The sequence below is a fragment of the Melospiza melodia genome, chromosome 4 (genome assembly GCF_035770615.1).
Source record: "Melospiza melodia melodia isolate bMelMel2 chromosome 4, bMelMel2.pri, whole genome shotgun sequence".
In the NCBI taxonomy this organism is placed as follows: domain Eukaryota; kingdom Metazoa; phylum Chordata; class Aves; order Passeriformes; family Passerellidae; genus Melospiza; species Melospiza melodia.
Genome location: NC_086197.1, coordinates 79,560,847 through 79,580,785, shown reverse-complemented (window position 1 = coordinate 79,580,785; position 19,939 = coordinate 79,560,847). Strand labels below are relative to the sequence as shown.

The following is a 19,939-nucleotide window of genomic DNA, read 5'->3' as shown; positions in this document are numbered from 1 at the left end:
AGCTAATTCTCACTGAATACCTTTGAATTGGTGACTCAATCTCATACAGACTAAGGCTATAAAGGATTGTTTCACTATCTAATATAAGCATTTTGAAACAAATGTGGTTTTGTATAAAGGAAAAGTAAACTGTTCACATTCTGCATTAGCAAGTTTTGTGCATCTCCTCTGCCCTAAGTAAATGGCCATAGAAGGCAGGCAAACCACCCCTCCCCCATCCATTTTCCATCCATTTTGGGTTTGATTCCTACAACTCTTCATTGTTTTTTCACTGAATTTTACCTGTGTTAATCATAAATTTTGTGACTAAAAGGTGAACATGGAAAAAACCAACCCTGTAAACATGTGTTTCTATACTTCTAGATGAATAGCAGTTTTGTCTAAAACATTAAAACTTAAAAATACTGTTGTACATGAAATCATATGCCTGGATGAAAGAAATACATTATTTATTTAAAACCCACTTTTTTCTCCCTTTCTAAGAGTTTGGCATATCAAACTTTCATGTCTGTTTATAAGTTGTATTCTAATAAAGGAAAATGTATTTTTAACTACATGATGTAGTTTAAATGCACTAACATAAGCGAATGTGGCAGTAAATGCTACCAGAACATTTTATGCTTGTCCTTCCCTTAGATTTCTAGTCCATCAACTGCCCTACAAACCTCTGCTTTCACAGTCATGTCACACTTCACACGGGAAGGTTTGGTTCCATGTACGGTACAAATCCTGCATTAAGCACAGCTGAATTAAAGCTGGACTGTGCCAGTGCAGCTCCCTGCTCATCCATGCCTTCTTGTTGTCACACACCCTTGACGAGCTCTGGCTGGCTGGCAGCAGCCTCTGGCTGCCCCTGTCCTGGGGGAGCAGCTACAGCCTTGCTCCTCGTTGGTGCCAAGTGGACCCATAGGAAGAAGGGGACAGGAAGGGACATTATGGGAAAAAAAACTTCCCAGGAGCTTGGGTAGGGGAAAGAAGGGGTTTTTCTTAGAAAAAAACCACCAGGCTTCCCTCCAACATTGGAGCCAGCACAGGGATGGATGAAGAGTGGGAGCCAGAGCCCTCCTGTGCTGGGTCAGGCTGTGGTGGCTCTGGGCAGGAAGTGCTTTCCTCCACTTTTGTCTCTGAGGGAAGCCCAAGAGGAGGGATGCTCCTTTCTGTGACTGGCTTTGCTGTCAGACCCCTGCCAGGCTCAGACCCATCTTGTTTCCCCGTCAGAAGTGCTTTGTAGGGCTAGGGATCTCCCAAGGCTGGTAAGGATGATCAGACAAACCTGTCCATCCATGAGCATCTCAGCCCACACTACTCAGGGAGACCACGTGCATCCAGTTAGAGAATTCATGGGCATCACGGCTGAGGGGAAGTTGAGGAAAGCTGATGATTTATCATGATTACACGAATAGAAAATGTCTACAGAGTGCAGACTGTTCTTCCCTCAAGAGATAAATGCAAGAAATCCACCTCTTTACCTCATAAACCCTAGGCAAGCAGGTGTCCTGGGTCCAGGTGTTGCTGGGGCACTCAGAAGACCTGAGGCACTGCTGGCTGCACCAGCCACACTCCATGAAGGCTGGGGCCAGCAGGCACTGGCTGCAGGACCTGAAGTGATGGCAGCCTGGCCCCTTCAGAGGGATCTTTGTTATCTGTCGATGGAGAGACATGGTGCATACAGCCTTTTAATACATGCACTAAGTGGCAAGGAGAATCTCTATTTATGCATAGCATGCTGGTGCTACTCAGATTTCAGATGTGCAAGCCACAGTTCGACTTCTCTTTAGCTCAGTAATTATAGGATCTTATAAGTAATTTAACTGACATGATTTTAAATTCGCTTGGGAGAAACCCTAAAGGCATCTTAATGTTATATACAGTTACTACCAGCATCTGGTGTTTACAGCAAGATAGCATTTTTTGCTGATGGAGAAAGAAAGCGTGCTCCTCCCAGTTCTGTATCTCAGTGTGCCTTAGTTTATACAGTGTATCTCAGTATGCCTTACTTTATACATTTGTAAAAATAGGCATGATGGCTATTTCAGCTTTGGTGAGGCTGTATTAATAGCTGTGGCACACTTACAGCATGTGACTGCCCATGTACTTGTTTTTTTAACACCTATCATCAAAAAACCCCATACTTTACCTAAAATACAACTTAAAAGATATATTACTTAAAATATCAGGATAGTTATGAAATAGTCACTCTAAACATGCAAGAATTATTTTTGGTCAAATATTAAAATCAATATATAATTACATTACTATATAAGTGCCTTATATTTCTTTATACTTCAGGACCTTCCTTAAATTTATTTTGTACATTTTCTGAAGATCACTCTTATAAATAACTCATACATTTCTAGTAAATGATTAATAACAATCTTTATGGCTGATGTATTTCTGTAAGTCCTTATAGAACTCAAGGGGTCAAATTATTGCTTACGATTATGGTTTAGGATTATCCGTAATATTATCTGCTGATGTTTTAAACCTGTTCTTCAATGCATATCTACTTATGACAATAGCATATTTATGATGGCTCTTCATCTTTTATTAACTCTTTGTAGACTACATGCTAAAGTAATTTTCAAGTCTTACTGACTTACAGTTTTAAAGACATGCATGTAACTCTAGCACACACAACCGTCCTTAAAAAGTCACAATGCTATGACACAAACCAAGAAAAGCCAGGAAACTGAACACCATTCTTTTCTTAAGCCATTGTGTGTTTTGTCTTTGCAAGCTCTTGAATTAGGGACAGGTTTTCAGCCTTAAAATTTGCATTTCCTGGCTTTTGTTGGTTTATATCACCAGCTCTTGCATTATTTAAGCATTTCTCAATATTAGGCTGCCAGTTTGTTTAGCAGGGGAATAAATATATCTTGGAGGAAACGTACATCCCCAGTGTTCTGAGGGAATGGCAGGGCCATGAGGATGCAGTGCAGAAAGCAGCAGTGAGAACAGAGGTTTACACAGTGCACAGGAGGATTAGATTATGAACCACTCACCTTCTTCCCAGTCACTACCAGGGTATAGCCATCATCTGCTAATGAATTCTCGACAACAGCCTGGGGAGAGATGGGGTGGGAGTCCAGCTGAAAGCTGACATGCGGAGTTGTGGATTCTGAACGGGAAACCACTATCTAAGAAAGAAAGAAATTTTGAAAATCAGCAGGCAGTGTGTAATCCAAATGCAGGCTGCTCAGCTGTCTCATGTTCTCTGCTTGCATTAATTACTTTGCATTACATTGCATAATATTTTGCATAATGTTCCATCATAATCTGATTAAAGTGCTATAAAATCTACTTTATTTAATACAGCAAAATCATGGCTGTTGGAGGATCCTCAAAATACACCATATTTACTAAAATATGCAGGAGCCACTGCATGCTTCCTAGTCCTTCAATTTCAGGTATTTATATGTCACCATAGATAATGAAGAGACTGACCTTTAGTCAGTCCTATACATTTAAGAATGAAGAATTTTATCTACAATGTCTATTTAAAAGAATCTTAAAACTCCAGGTCTTCAGAAGTCAAAACCATTTCCTTCTATTTCCACTTTGGTCCTTGAGTTTGAAAAGCAAACTTCACCCTGTGTCAACCTTGCTGCACGTGGGGCAGTGAGATTGCAAAGCTATGTCAGGCACTGCAGGTCACGCAGTGGGCAGCACTCAGAGTGCCCCGAGCTCAGCAGCCAGGGCTGCCCAGATGGCAATAGCTGCCAGGCTACTGCAAGGTTTGGCTGGGCACCCTCAGCTCTGGCTCCTGTTGGTTTCTGTGTGAGCCGGGTGACCAGGACTGAGCATTCAAAGCACTTCTTAAATTACAGGGAACGGTGGAAGCTCCTTTATGAGATGCTGCAAAACAGGAGCCTAATTTAGTCATTCTGAAGCCCCTTTGCAAAAACCTTCCCTCTCTCTCTCTCTCTCGATTTCAGGAGATCTTAGAGAGATTAGTCACACCGCTATGAAATTCCCTCACTACTCATCTCTCTGCATCTTGAGTTACCTAAATTCTTCTGAGAATCTGGGCCCATTCCTGCAAACGCACGCCTAACTTTACTACTGTAACTTTGTTGACTTTAACGGGATGAGTCATGGCTGTTAAGCAGAGGCATAAAGCATCTGCAGATCGGGGTGGATATTTGATAGCAACATTTTATAGGCTTGGGCCTGCAATGCAGAAGGATGTGCACCCAAATGTGATAGCATCAGACAACAAAGGCAGAGGATTGTTTACATGAGGGAAGATCATGTTCATGTTTCAAAAGCTGTATCACGTGTAGTTTACTTAAGGAATTTAGATAATCAACATTTGCTGAGAAGTTAGGATTCAATGGGGCTCATTATTTAAAAAGATTGAAGCCATTCTGGAAATAACTTGTATGTCAAATGTTTCATTTTTTACTATAATGAAGCTTTTCTTCTGACTCCGAAGGCAGAATCAGAACAGCCAGGACATTGACTTACACAATTTCACTGGCTTTTCACACTGCCAAGGGCTTTCAACAAGATGGCTGACTCCAAAACTAGACTTAGAGATGCTGTAATTATAGCTGCTGTTTTGATGTAATTCAAGACTTAAATAAAATATATGAGCAGTTAATTCATGCCGATAACTGCTTCACATCCCAGAGGTATTTTTAGTTTGGGGTTGCAAGAGGCTTTTTTTTTCTTTAAAAATGAAACTGGCTTTGTTACGGGCTTTGCTATGGATTTATTTCACAGCACAGAAAGTACAGATTTTAGAAATCAATAAAGTATGATCATTTTTGGTGACACAGAAGTATGGTCTCTGACTCAGTGTAATAGGGCATGAGCTCTGTTTTTCTATTCAGGACAATGAAAAATAGAATGGACTGGAAAGCTGCATGAAAAACCTTGATTAATGTTGGCATTATGGGGAGAGGTAGCACCACAGCTGCAAATACCTTTTTAGTTGATCATTAGCCGTGTCTCATCTCGAATACCCACTGCTATAAAATGCTAAGAATTCTTTTCCATCATTAATCCAGGCTTCCTCTTATTGCCAAGCATTCTTTCTGATTGAGCCACAGTGTTAACTCTTTAAACACATCTGCATTCCAACCTCAGAGCAATACATGAAAATTTGGATTCCATCTCTACAATCTTGGAAAAATTACTCAGTACTTTAAACACTGACTGACCTTTATTTTACTGAGGTTGATAGTCAAATCACCTGCTCAAAGCCCAAGTGACTAGACTTTGACCTCATGACATACAGGGAGCTCAGATTACACTTCCTAGCACACAGAATGAAAGTTTGGATTTTGCTTAGAACTAATCTACCAGCCTACAGTGCTGCTATAACAGATACAAGATGCAAAAATGTTCTTTTTGGTCCATACAACTGTGTGATTTTTGCACACATCAGCCCAGTCCTTGAAATTCTATCTTTCCCTTATCCAACATAATCCTGAAAAAAAAAAGCAATTTGAAGACAGCTTCTACAGCAGAAGGAAGAGGCTACTTAGGACTCCAGTGTCGTTCTCATAAAGCTCTGATTTTTATAGCTTGGAACTGAGCTGGTATGTGTGCAGCATAAATTTCATCTGTCGTGGACACACTGACATACAGGGATCACTACCATGAAAATTGTTCAGTACTACAGGAGATTTTTCCCTCTGCAAAGACTATAAAATTCTTGGGGTTTTGAGGTGTCTTTTTTGGGTAGGGGGAGGGGGGAGAAGAGTGGGTATTGGATTTTTTTTTGTTTTATTTTCATTTTAGTAATTAATTTATTAACTATTCACTTCTGCAGTGCATAAGAGAAATGAAAGCTTATTTCCATGCCTCCACTCAAGCAATTAGGAGTGAGGGAAGGTCTAGCACAGGTAATTAACCAAAGCAGAACAAACAGACATTTGTAGCAAATGGTCAGTGACTGCAATAGTAAGAAGTCACCAGAGGTGTTGTACAAGCTGTCTGTACTGGGGTCCAAACTGTTCAATACACCCACAAATGAGTGGGAAAAGTGGTTGAGCAGTCCAGTGATAAAGTTTTGTGATGATCTGAAGGTATTCAAGGTGGTTAGGATGAGGATAGACTATGAAGGATGGCAGAAGGACTTTACAAGACAAGGCAATAAAATGGCAGATGAACTACAACAATGATAATTAATTTAAAGCAGTATATGTTAGATAGTTATCTAACTGCTTAGCAGCAGCCAAAACCAACCTAATAAAAACTTATAAATTATTAGAAAAGGATTAGAGAACAAACCAGAAAACACCCTGATAATGATATCAGGATAATGATAATGATATCATATAAATTCATGTCTTGCCTGAAACTTAAAATCTCTGTGCAGTTCTACTTGCCTCCTGGCAAAAAAAGGAGCATGTTAAAAAGGGGTAAAGCTCAGAGAAAAGTAACAGAGATGATCAAAAGGCTGTAATGAACAATGATTGAGTATGGTACCGGTGGAATCTCTATGATGAAGGAATAGAGAATCATGAGTTGGTAGAGACCAACCCTACACTCTCTTCTACAACCACCCAAAATGGGCTGTGGCCAGCTCGGGGTTGGTCACTTCTCCCAAGTAACAAGTGATAGGAAAAGAAGAAATGGCCTCAAGTTGCAGCAGGGGAGGTTTAGAATATATTTTAGGGAATATTTCTTCACTAAAAGGGCGGTCAAGCAGTGGAACAGGCTGCCCAGAGAAATGGCTGAGTCTCTGATGACTCACATGTAGAAGTGACACTTAAGGGCTTGGACTTGGCGGTGTTAGGTTAATAGTTAGACTCTATGATACTAGAGGTGTTTTCAGTCCTAAATGATTGTATTATTCCACTATTTAATTATAATAAAAATTCTAAACACCACCAAAAGACAAAAAAAAAAGACTCGGGTTCAAAGCAAACAAAAGAATATGACATCCTAGCAATATGTGATGACCTATGGGACTCCCTGTCAAAGGATAAGAATGCAAGAGAAATGCATATCCAAGGCAAAATGCACAGGTACATGGAAAGAGCTAAAGAGACAACAATCAATAGCTCAGGAAATTCCCAGAAAAGAAAATAGTTGGGAACTTGAAGCAGAAGGTAGCTATGTGTGTCTGGGTGACTAGGCATCCACTAGTCAATACCACTGGAGACAGAGCACTGAACTATATGGACCCTTCATTTAAATCCATGTGGCTCTTCTGGTATCTTTAGAGAATCACGTTCAATATCAGTAACTACGACAAACACAATATTTATGTCTCTCTATTTAGAGAAAAACACACAATTTTCTTCCAGCATTGCTTAGACTACTTCCATGAAATACTTTCATGAAGATAACAGACAACAGTTGATTAATGAATGAATATATTAATGTATTCTTTAATACTGGGAGTCAGTGATCGCTTAGGTCCATGAACACTAAAGTTATTAATTTAAATATTATTTCATTGCCATCAGCTGGTATTAATATTAAATATGAAGACGAGTCTAGGTTTGTCTGTGTGTAATATGGCAAATTAAGACTGTAATAACTTGACTTGAAAACCAGCATGCAACAGCTTATTTTAAAAATCATTCCAATGCTCAGTTGTGCTAGTCAGCAGGATTGAATTACAAATGTAACTGTCTACATGTTGAAATATCTTTTGCAAAAATGAGAGGCCTTCTAAAAGGAATCCAATCTAAGTATCATGTTGTTATTTTTTTCCCTAGATGTCTGGCAGGTGTATGCCATTATCCAGCAGAGATAGGCTCAGGGTTAACTATATTCTGCAATGCCTCAAATGCCCTGGGATATGCAGCCTAGCCTTGCAAAGGGCACATATGTAGCTCTCTAAATGTTGTATATCATTCTAATCCATGAAGAATATAATGGATTTCTTCTGAAGAGTGTAAGCTTTTCTACTCAAACTGAATATTAAAACATATGTGCTCTCAAACCAGTTATTCAGCACCAGGTGTTAATTTTAATTTGGCTACATGGATTTTGCATTATGCAGTGTTTGATACCTTTTTTTTCCGTGGGAGAATCAAGATACATTCTTTACCACAGAAAAAACTGCTATCATAAATGCCAAAAGTTGAGCCACCAATAGGAAAATGCTGCTTATCAAGAGTTACCACAGTTTTCTGTTGGCTTAAAAATGAAAGATGAAAGGATTGCAGCTACTCACATTCCTAAAAATGCTTGTGTTCACAGTTTACATGTAGCCTTAAATAGGTCAGACTGCCAGTATTGAAAAGCCAGATGAATTGCTGGGTCCCTGAAATAGGACAAGAGTGGGCACTGAGGACAGCCTTTGCAATGACTCCGTGGGCATCCCATCACTCTTTCCCCCTCCAGGCTCTGTAGGGTTTAAAGTCCATGCTCATATATTTCTTGACCTTCTTGCACTTGGTCCAAGTGCAATATAGCTTGCCACTTGCACGGGTGGGTTTTATCACAATGACATTTGTCTAGAGGGACAGGAACTGGATCAAGAGGAGTTTGATAAATTCAAAGGTGCCTATGGCTTCTAGTACACCACAGAATAAACTGGATTTGACTGAGCGCAGTGAAAGATGCAAAGCTCTGAATTTCTTTGCTCTGTGTCAACTCATTTTGCTGACAGGCACCATGGCTCTGAGTCTTGATTCCTGGAGTGGTGAGGTCTTGCTGCTTTGCTGTTTGCAAGAGGAGAGCAATGTCGAAGACTTGGCTCTATTGCTGAATTCTGGGACAAATTTTCTCAATCCTTGAATGCAGTTACAAATAAAAAGCAGATGTGATGAGTTTTTTTCACTGATTTCTGTAGCACGCATTATATTCCCTGGCATGTAGTCTATGAAAGCAGCTACAACACATGCTAAGTTCTCTTATTTTGGGGAAATGAGATGTGTGTTAAAGTTTGGTGGTGGTGTTTGTTTTTAATCATAAGTATTCCTGGGAAATGAGTGTGATTATCAAGTGTTCTGTCTACTTGGATGTGAAAGACAACAGATTTGTGCTCAGTGTGTGAGAATTTCCCAAACCATTGATTTTTGAGTGCCCCATTCCTATTCCTCATAGGGCAGAATCAAAGGCAACAAAAGAAATGATAGGGCAGCAGGTTAAGGAAACCCCAAAAAGCTCTATCATTCAAAGAAGAATGAAATTATGAAAGTCATTGTCACAGCATACCACAGAGGAGAAAACAAAAATAAATTAAAAAAAACAGTAGGCAAAACTTTGTAGAAAGGAGTCCACAAACAAATACTAGGTGCCAAATATGGGTGCAATTTCCAGCTCAGAATATCTTTGGGTCACTAAGTGCCAGAAGCTGGAGGGTACTGAGAAAGCTATGACTGTGTGCTTTTACATGTCTCATACCTCTCCCTTCTCCATCTTAAGCCCTGCCAGAACTCTGCTCCTTGAGCCTTTACTATAACCTCATATAACCTTTCTTAGCAAAAAGTCTGGTTAAAAAAATATAATGGTTCTCTAGAGTAAGGCTTGCATTAATCTGTACTGTTGCATGTCTAACAAGTGCAGAGAGCCCCCTGGGAGGATGTGGCCTGTTGCCTGGTGTGCAGTACTCCAGCAAGGCCTATCTGTACCATCACACTTTGGTTTTTGTGCCCAAAGCTGTTTTCTGTCCAGAATTTGCTCAGACATGACAGTGCATTACCATGTTTTGCTAATGCTTGGCTTTTCAGCTAGAGCTGGCTCGTGCTCAGCCAGATGGGACAGGACTGCAGCCAGCATGTGGCTGATGGCACCTCAGAGTCTATGTATGCCCATGGGAAGACCCTTTCCTCACCTCCAGAAGCAACAGGATGGATGTTTGTCCCACTGAACCATGCAGATGAGAGGGCCCGTGGTGGGGTCCCTCATTCTGCACTACTGCTGCCCTGCTGTGCACTGAGTTTCACTGGCATAGTCAGAAGGATGAGGTGGGTCTGCTGCCAAAATTACATCTATAGGGAGTGGTTGCCCATTTTAGCTGCAAAACATAAAGTGAACACCACTGAAGGCCACCAACAAGCAGTTGTGGTGCTTTTGTTGGGGTGCTACAATGCTGAGGCCAGCTTCAAGTGTGAGGGCACATGCACTGTTCTGCTTCCAAACATACTGTCAGGCTGAAATCCAGCCTCTGCTACGTCAAGGGCATTGACCTCTAGTTCATTGTTATGGCCAGACCAAATGTGAGCTTCCAAGAATAAATCTTGGTAGACGTTCCCATATCCCACACTTCCCAGAGCTACCACAAAGATTTCCCCTTCCTGAAGAACTCATTTCATCATCACTCTAAAAACACTCTCTGAAATAATGCCAATTTTAGGTAGAAAAAACCAAAATGCCTTGAAACTAAGAAGAAAAAAGGAACGATATTTTATCTCAATATATCACAGAGTTGGTTTTTTTTTTCCAGAAACTATAACTTCCCAAAATACTGGCTGGTATATAAGTGTCTTTTCTAGCTGTGAGTTGTATTCTCAGAGTAGTTTGGTTTGAGCAGAATAAGGCTGTTTTACAGCAGCTGAAAATCAGATTCCCTCAGCTCTAGCAGTGTGACTGGGTGCTGTTTTCTAATCAAATAACCACTGTGAAATACCTGATTCACTTTGCACCCAACAGCTGTAGTTACAGTCTGTGTTCCCAGTCACAGTCTGAAAACAAGCACAATAAGAAAGGCTGAAACAGCTGCAACTTCTCAGCAGAAAAAAAAAAGAGAAGGAGAAAAAAAAGTTTGTTGTCAGGCTCCAGCTTAGGAAGGAAGTAAAACAATTTTTCTTTTCTGTCTCATGCATGTCAGCTGTCTTAGAAAAATTATTACTGGTCTGTTTTGTAACAGAAACTCCACAATATTTAGTAAACTACAAACTCCAATCTATTCATGGCCAAATACAGATTTGACATTTCTGAGGCAGCCAAAACATGCTCAGTATGTGAATGGGCTGCAGTACTTTTCAGGAGAAATCTGGAATTCACCTCATGGCCCTAATTATCCTCCTTAGAAGAACACATGCATCTTCTGTATTTGGACCATCCAGATTGATTTTATTTTAGTTCCAGATTTCGGCTGAAAAAAAGAAACATTTAGTGAAGGAGGGTATATTTACTTTCCAGATTTAGTGCTTTCCAAAGCTGTTCAAGTGAATAATTCTATTTTATCAAACTAAAAGCAAAAAACAACAGGTGAGTATTCCTTGGTTGGATAAAACATACATGCCTTTGCATTCTGATTATTACTGGCTCTTTAGAAAGATTTTTTAAAATAAGTAAAATGTAGGCTATGTTCTGAGTTGGGTTATTAGTAATGGTATAAGCTTCGGGGAATCACTTGTAAAGTTAGGAACTATTCATTGTGATAAATCCCTAAATACATTCAAACCCCAGAATCTGGCAGCCATCACCTACAGAAGGAAAAACGTACATGTTAAATCTATTTAATCTATGAATTTTGCAGTAATGCTGTGCTATAGCCATGGGGTAAAGAGATAAAAATTGATGGAGATAGAAATAGAGTTGGAGACAAGAGGAATGCAGGAAGGTAGACAGTGATGAGTAGAAGAAGAAAAGCAAAAGGAGATGGAAAGATGACAGGAAAGAGGAAAGAAAAAAAAGACAGACTCAAGTGGTTGACTGCTGAACAAGTATAAACAAGTATAATGGGGGTATGACATTTTCAAATAAATTTCTCTCAGGTTCAATAGCTTGCTGCTGCACCTATTTGCTCCCACAGCGCAGGCTTGGAGCTCCAACTCAATTTAGATGACAAGATCACTACGTTTACAAGAGGTCCCCCCCGCCACCTCCCCTCCTCCCCAAATCTTTCGTAACAACTACAAGAAACCCTAAATTAATATAGCAAAAATGTGATTCAAATGTTCATTACTTTCACCAAACTGATGCATATCCGGACACTTCAGGGTGTGGTCAAAGACAGAGATACTGTATTACTACTGATTTTAATCTCATGGATGGCTGCTAGTACTGAAATTTATGTCAGAAACCAAATTGTCTAAATATAGTAAGGTTTGGTATTTCAAAGAAGATACAAGATGAACTGGGTGCATTTGAAGGGCGGAGCTGAATTTCTAAATATAGAAAGCTATACATGAATATTTTTTTCATTTGCTTTTAAATAGCTGGCATGATAGTATGTTCTCAAAATACTAACACAATACAACCAGTTTTAAAACAGATTCCCTGATAGGTAGAATTTTGTAAATAATTTTCTCTGAAAGCATGCCTATGTCTGAAGTCAGCTTTGAATAGCTAAAAGTTACCAGGAAATTGCACAGGAAAATTCAATTTTTGCTTGTACAAAGACCTAAAAATATCAGTGCAAATGACTGTGCAAAAGAAGTGAAGAGCTGAGGATTCTTTGTGATATGTTCCAACAGATTTGTGAATGAAACAAAAAAGAACATTACATTTCTTTGCTAAAAATGTGTGGAAGTCTTTGGGGATATCCTTTTGATGAATTAAACCATTGTTAGATTATCCTGACTTTTTTACCCATTTTACTTCAGTAATGGTCATATAATAGCTTAATTTTTAATTATCTTAATCTCATTGCTGTTAATAGCTATATTTCCATAGAAACACTACAAATCTACTTTAGTTGGGCACTTCCTAATGAATATGTTTGAAAGCACTCCTAAATCACTATTAGAGAAAAAAAAAAAAAAAAAGGAAAGAGAACATTAAAATCTGCAAAAATCTGTGTCTTCTGTATCCTACAGATCTGGTATCCCTTCCAAAATAACTTAAAGACAAAACAAATACCAACCTTTTATTTGGAGGTAGTATCATTAAAGGTAGTCAGTATGCTTATTCTCCTGCTAGCTGCACCCAACCCTCAAGGAAAGAGCTCCCATTTAGTACAATATGAACCCAATGCTGACTTCCCCCTGTAGCTGAAGCCAGTCTGATTCAATGATGAGAATATTTCTGCTAATGGCCATGTGCAGTTTACACAATAGCCTTTTCTTTTGATCTGTAACTGAACCTGGAATGGGAAATGTATTCTGGAAATATTTAATTGTTCCTTGAGTTGGGCAAACATCTGAATGAAGTGTGTGCTGCAGGATTTGAATGAATAATTTAAAGAACATTACAAATAAAAATAATGCTCCCTTGTGCTTTCTACCAAACCTTCCTAAAAGCTTTGTGACAGCCTAGAAGTAATGCTGGGACTAAGAGAGTAGTTGTTATTAATTGTATTTTGTAGATAAGGAAATTACTTCAGAAAGGTTAAACAAATTGCTCATTTTGCTGTGTGAATCAGTATCTGCTTCCAAGAATGGAGTGCAGTTTGGGCCCATGCTCAGTGTGCAGCTCTTAGCATTTGCATCTCCTGCACAGAAGACAAACTGCAGCTTAAATTTACCAAGGTCATCATGGGAAATTAAGGTAAAACTGGCAGGCTTGTCATTGAAAGTTTTGTTAAATTTTTTGGGGGGAGGAAAAGAGAAACATGATTTCCTCTGCTTTTTTATCTGTCCTTTGTGGCAAATTACTTTGAACTCTTTGCCTGTAGAAGCATTACAGAATTTGCATTATGCAGCTGGTTCTGTGCCTAGTCTGAGCAAAAGACTGGAGGTATAGGATTCCTTTTATCCAGACAGGCTGCATATTCTGAGAACAATATATAACCCTATGCACTGCATGTGGCAAGGAAAGGAGGGAAAGGGAGAGAAGAAAGGAAAGGATTAGTTCCATTAAAGGCTACATGTGCCCAACCATTTTCTAATGGAAGCTTATGGGAAATGGGAAAACTGGAATGGCACAGCAGATGACGGTCTTCTCATTAACTTTGATGACTCTCTATAGCCTACAGAACCAGGAGGCCAGAAGGCTGTCAATACTTCAGGAAGTTTTCTAGAAGACAAGTAGTACTGGCAAATTGAAATAACACAGGTCCTTGGGTGCAAGAAGGATCCAGACTGAGATGCACATCCAGGCTGGACTCTGGCAGCTGGGGAAGGCAAGCTCTCCAAGGAAGTTACTACAGGATGACAGTGCTTGAAATAAGTTAGGTGAACTCAAAGTATTTTTTCTTTGTCTTCTGGTGTTTGATTTTTACTGCCAAGAATTTAAAAGACTGCTGCTTGTATTCATTGTAGTTATTTAATTAGTCACCTACAAAGAAGTCATGTAGTATAATCTACCTGTCTAGATTAGTTATGTACTTAGTAGAGGAAGACAAACTACTCAGGAGGGTGATTTATCTCTTTTTTATGAAAAACTTGTTTTAGGACAGGAAGAACTGTAATCCAAAATAACAGAGTGAGATAGGAGTGAGCAAGAGACTGAAAATCTAATACACATTCAGAGAAACTTGAAAGTAGGTGGAGAAGGAGCTAATCTCAATTCTACAGCTGTGAGTCATAGGCTATGGGTATACTAGCAAGGAATTTGGTGCCAGGGGAGTGGATCAGTATATAGAAACAACTAATGCTGAGGGTCCTGCTTCTACATTATAAACTGTCTTGGCCTTTTACATTGAATAGGTATAATCTGATCCTCTAGAGTGTAGATACATACAAAGTGTATTTTTGAAGCTGTTTGAATAATCAGTCACTGTTTTAGACCTTTCTGCCCCAGCTGGGGTTGAGGCATATTTCATGTCTATCCAAGATCCTGCTTTCAGTTTAGTTTACTTTGAAAGAACTCTTGTTTATATGAGTTTATATGAGTTCTCAATATATGAACCAAAATTGTTCTGCGAACTAAGACAGCCAGAGTCCATGGTAGAGTTTGCTCCTCAACTGCTGTTTCAAACAACAAACTCCAGGTAACCACTTAAAATACTGAATGCTCTATTAGACACTTTATTTATATTCTAGAAGCTGTATTTTATTTGGTAATTTCAATTTTCTAATGCCCTTTTAAAGTGAGGTACCAATTCTCCTCCCTTTTCATCATCCTGCTAAAGGCTGGTATGGTTTTTATTGTGAAGTTACTGTGGCAATATGGTAATATGGTGACATTTACCTGCATGAAGCGGCCCTCTGAAGTTCCCAGGTTAGCAATGGTAAGGTTCCCTTTGGTGAAGACAGAAATTGAAGTCAGCAGGACACTGTTGAACTGGCCCATGAACAAGTCAACCCTCTGCAGAGGAGTGGTGACTTCTAGGCGGTATTCATCATCCTGTGCTCTGCAGTATGAAGCGTTTCTTGAAAAAGCCTGTTTGAAAATGAAGCACAGATGAGCACTGTCTTTACGAGTAGCAATAGATCTTTGTCAGAATGAAGTCATTTAGCACAAATGCATTCGACCAAAAGTATTTTAAGATGTTTCAAACTTAATTGCTTCATCAGTTATGATGTTTCATGAGGGGGGCAAAAACTTATTAATGTTATGGGAATGTTTCTATTAACTTTTAAAATTATGTCTGCAGGAATAAAATATAGGGTCTTTATTTAACTAGATGATATGTGTATAAGCACATATATTAAGGTATCCTTTCTCATAGTGACTTCCTTAATGTTGCTTCTCCAAAAGTCTGAGAATTCTTGTACTGCAGAGCCTGCCCAGTGACACACCTACTTCTAAAACAGTTTCCTAAAAAAAGATTCTCTAACAACAACGTGATTTTTTACATTAAAATAACAATTTCCAATATTCTTCTCCCTCTATTTTCACCACCTTTTTAAGAGATAAGACACTAAAGTGGAGAAGAAGCCAGATAAAGAAAAGGGAGATAAATTAGGAAAAATAGGTTTCTGAATAAACTAAGGGGAAGACAGATTTTGATAATTACTCAGATTATTGTACTGATCATCTATGGTTCATGCACTATTTCATCGGATCTCTAGATGTCTTGAGTGTACTAAAATAATAGCTGCATTTGCAGGATTTTCGCTTTCCTTTTGGGAATAGAGATTGCAAGTTCTTAGTTATCTCTGAAGAAGAATATAACCTCCTAACAATTCAATAGTAATCTATTATTAATAGATTTCAATTATATTAGATTATCAATAATAATACCATTATTATTGATATTACATAATCTATTTTAGGGACATTGTGTAAAGATAAAAACCAGGAATCCCTTAAATTATCTTTAACCAGTTTAAATATGGAAGTCATGTAGTATGTCACCCACTGTGACATACTTTATGAATAAACATTTAGGAAGATTATAAAGGATCTTACAGTGGTTCCTTCTGTTGAAATCAAGAGTGAGCTCAATTTCTCCTATTTTTTTATTGGCTTGTATTTTGTCAAAAAACATGTTTTAAAAACATGTTTTAAAAAATCTTTAAAGAAGCTTGAGTGAAACCTTTTCAAGACAGTCAAGAGTCTTGTTACTAAGTCAAATAGATCTGTATCATACCCTTACAGAGCATGCAGAAAAATTTTAGAAAGAGAAAATTTTACCATTTTCTTGATTCAGATGTCTTTTCTCAGAGTATGAAAAAGAAAGCAATGAATGAAGAATTTCTTGGCCTAACTCTGGCAAATTCTGGACTGAAACCCAAGGCATTGAAAATACTATCAAGAACATGTTCAGCCTAGTAGCTCAGCCCTTTGCTGTTGAACTGTGATGTTTCTGAGCTGAGCCCAGCAACAGCACTGGCAGGTGAGGTTTTCTGCAGTCCCTACGAGCTGCTATCAGCAATGGTGCCAGCTTTTCTGAAGGTACCCTGTCAATTTACTGTAGCATTTAGGTGAAAGCCTACATCAGACCAAATGAGCGGCTGAAATCTCTGCACAGGGTCTTAAAGATACAGGAAAAGGGCTTCTAAATTAGATGTGGTACAGCAGTGACTTAAGTTTGGTTATCTACATACTAAAGGTTTAACTGTATTAGTTTTCCTGTTAACTGCTAATATACAGTGTATTTCCTTCAGCAGGAACTGCACTAGGAACACTGAACACACTTTATTTTTTTTTTAACCCAGTCTTTGGCTGGGTCAAATCATCAATGGGCAAGTTTGGCTTTTCTTTGTTTTGGCCACCAAACAAGGGAAAAGCTGTACTCTGTTGCACTCATATCCTACCCAGTGTAAAAGTATTTCTGAAACATCTGTGCAGATTACTCATACAATGAGTATGAATAGTTCAAGTGCAGAAAGATGTACAGTTTTCATGCTTTTTGAAATAAGGCAGATTTCTGATTTTACCCTCCCCCAACATGGGATCTTTGCTCTTTCCTGTAACTGCTTTTTTCCATAAGCAAAGACTTTGGAGAGAGATGTTTCTGTGCTAAGCTTAAAGTACTTCCTCCTACATAGTCATTTCAGCACAATTCAAACATCCTAACATGCTGCCTCATGAAACCCTGCTCAAGCTCTTTGGAAAAAGTGGCTAGAATTTCCTGCTTACCCTGACACCTTTCTTAGCTTTTCCAAAGTGAGCTAGCCACAATGTCATCTCAGCCTTCCTCAGAGATGCCATAATTTCGTCTATCTGCTGAAGAACCTGTAGATTGTTACACATATGGTTCTGTAAAAACCTGGCACTTCATGGATTAACCATAATGTAGGGTTGGCTGTTCAAGAAATAGGAAGGCTTTGATCTTTGAGTAGAAATGCAGAGATTAAAAGGCTACTTAGAAAACTCAAGGAAGATTGATAACAGGGAAAACTTTGTGAAACATGCTGCTTTAAATTAACACTTTTAAGTCTGGTTCTCTCTCTCTCTCTCCCTCCCTCCCTCCCTCTCTCCCAGTATACACATAACTATCCATTTGGCTGTCAATGTGGAAAAATAACTGATGTCAGATGATGCACTCTGGATACCATGCCAAGTTCCACTGAGAAAGCACACAGCTATTGAAATGGACGATTAGAGCACGGGTAAGTGCCTGGGTTCAGCTACATTGCTTCTCCTGCAGGGCAAGAGGTGCCAATTCTGCCTGTGATTCACAGAGAGGGCTTTGTTACTGTTAAGCTGGCACAGGTGTGCTGGTGGAATGCAGTGAGGTGTGAGCAAGCCCTGCCTTACAGCTGTGTCCAGAAGGCTAGAAGATAATTAATGTTATCTTATTTGTTCATACGGGAAGCTGTGGTGCTCTGGAATTTACCCTTGATTTGGCCCACAGAAGACAAAAATGCCAAAAATGTCTCTAGACATCAATGAGCTGAGCTATCAGGAGCTGTCACTGTTTTGCTGCTAACTGATGGTTTATATGTCATAATCAGTGAGCATAAAAACAAAATATTTCAGACAGAGTTGCATATTTGAAGCCAAAAGTGCAAAGAGGGGAAGGAATTATTACAAAAACTTGTGAAAAATCACAAAAAAACCTGATTAGGTCGGTGTCAGAAAAATGATTCAAAAGTCTAGTCTCTGGTCTGAATACTCTACCCAGGAAAAAAAATCCAAATATATTTTTGTGAACATTTCTCTAATTTGCAGTGACTGCAAATTGGAGAAACATTCCTCCAGGCTCATTCTTCTAGAGCTGGTTAAAACCTGCTCTTAGTTAAGTGCAGTGCTCATATAGAAAGTGATATTATGTGTAATGTCCTGATATTATGTTTAATGTCTTGAATAAACTGGAGATCAATGACTTAATCACTGCAGAACATTTCATACTGTCTTGTGAGCCGCTTGGAGGACATCATTAAAATTAAAATTTAATTTGACAAATTGGAGAAATGGTCTGAAAGTAACTAGGTGATATTTCCTAGTGCCAATCACAAAATGGTGCAGCCACGATGTAAAGCGCAGTGAAAGTAGGAATATGCACGAGTTTTATTTCCTGCTGGTTTGTTTATTTGACTTCTAACTTGCTGGCTGTCAAGAATCAAAATTCAAAGTATCAAAATTTTTTTCTACTGTGAACTCTGGGATTCTCCCTCAAGAGAAGTAATCACCAACAAGAGCCAACAGCATTTCTCCTTTCATAGAATCAAAGAATCCCTTAAGTTGGAAAAGACCCTTAAGGTCTGTGGCAAAACATGGAGTAGGGAGAAATAAGTTATTGTTAAATTACCTGGATCCAGATATCTGCAAATGGCAAAAATCTTTTTCCAAAGAAACTACAGTAGAGTTTCTGAATGAATTGGTGATTCTACATAACAAATGGGTTACCCAGACCATTAAAATCTAAGAGAGTGTATAAGTTCCTTGTATCTTTTCTTATGGAAGTCAGTGAATTAAGATGAATAATCAAATTACAGTTTTCAGAGTGGGTCCAACTGGAATCAAACACATAATGGATTTACAGCAGACTCTGTACAGGAAAAGTAACTATGAGGAATCATATCATATTTTCCTCTCTAAATATTTCCATGTATTTTCAGCCAATGTAGCTTTGCTGTTCTTGATACACCTTAATTTTCTGGGTTTCATTATTTCTCTTTTCATTATTTCTCTTCAGGTGAGAAGTGCATTTGATCACTGCTTCTCTCCATTGAAAACACAAGAATGTAATTCTGGCCCAAATAATTCAGTGAAGCCAGGTAGTTGTCTGAGGATGAGAGTGACTTGATCTTCGTCATGGTAATTATGATTCTTGTAATCCTAAGGAAGGGAAAAATTAATCATATTGAAGGGCACAATTTTGCCAGTGGAAGCCCATTCATGTGCTAAACAGTTCCCATAGAAGCAGAGACACCAGAGGGCTTCTGGTTTCTTCTTGGCTGGAGAACAACACCTGGAGGGTGTGTGGGTGCTGTGAACTCAGGCCAGTGCTCATGCAGGACAGAACATGTCTGGGACAGGGGACTGGGTTCTCTGTTTCTAAGAACTTCTGCTGAGGCAATGAAGCTTTACTCTAAAAGGCAGAAGAGTTTCTTCCTCTTCTGTTTTAAACAAAGAAATGTTTCCCTCTTCTTCCTTCCTCCTCTTCCCAATACTCCTCATGTATTTGAAAGCAATTAAAAGATTTTTATATGGAATACAGAGAAAGCAGAATAAAATTTTTAAAAGAACTCCATCTGTGTAAAATTTTACACAATATCATTTCAGTACTCCTAATTCTTGTTGCTTTGATCTACTCCTAAAATGAGATGGGGGAAGTTGCTGTACTGATGCTCCACTTAAGGTA

General features: G+C 38.8%; 1 protein-coding gene and 1 long non-coding RNA gene across 7 annotated transcripts in view; one reads left to right on the top strand and one right to left on the bottom strand.

The window, feature by feature from the left end:
- MET (MET proto-oncogene, receptor tyrosine kinase) overlaps positions 1 to 19,939 on the bottom strand; it is a 105,674-nt gene that overhangs the window by 41,455 nt on the left and 44,280 nt on the right. For all 6 annotated transcript variants that reach the window (XM_063155310.1, XM_063155312.1, XM_063155315.1 and 3 more), the window contains exons 3-5: positions 14,932 to 15,123; positions 3,003 to 3,137; positions 1,470 to 1,643 (exon numbers count right to left, since the gene is read on the bottom strand). In XM_063155310.1, coding sequence (XP_063011380.1) covers positions 1,470 to 1,643; positions 3,003 to 3,137; positions 14,932 to 15,123 — 501 coding nt within the window. The remainder of the gene's footprint in view (positions 1 to 1,469; positions 1,644 to 3,002; positions 3,138 to 14,931; positions 15,124 to 19,939) is intronic.
- Positions 1 to 19,939, top strand: part of LOC134417733 (uncharacterized) — an 83,173-nt gene that overhangs the window by 60,451 nt on the left and 2,783 nt on the right. The window contains exons 5-6 of the long non-coding RNA XR_010027622.1: positions 17,614 to 17,741; positions 19,271 to 19,392. This is a non-coding gene — a long non-coding RNA (uncharacterized LOC134417733). The remainder of the gene's footprint in view (positions 1 to 17,613; positions 17,742 to 19,270; positions 19,393 to 19,939) is intronic.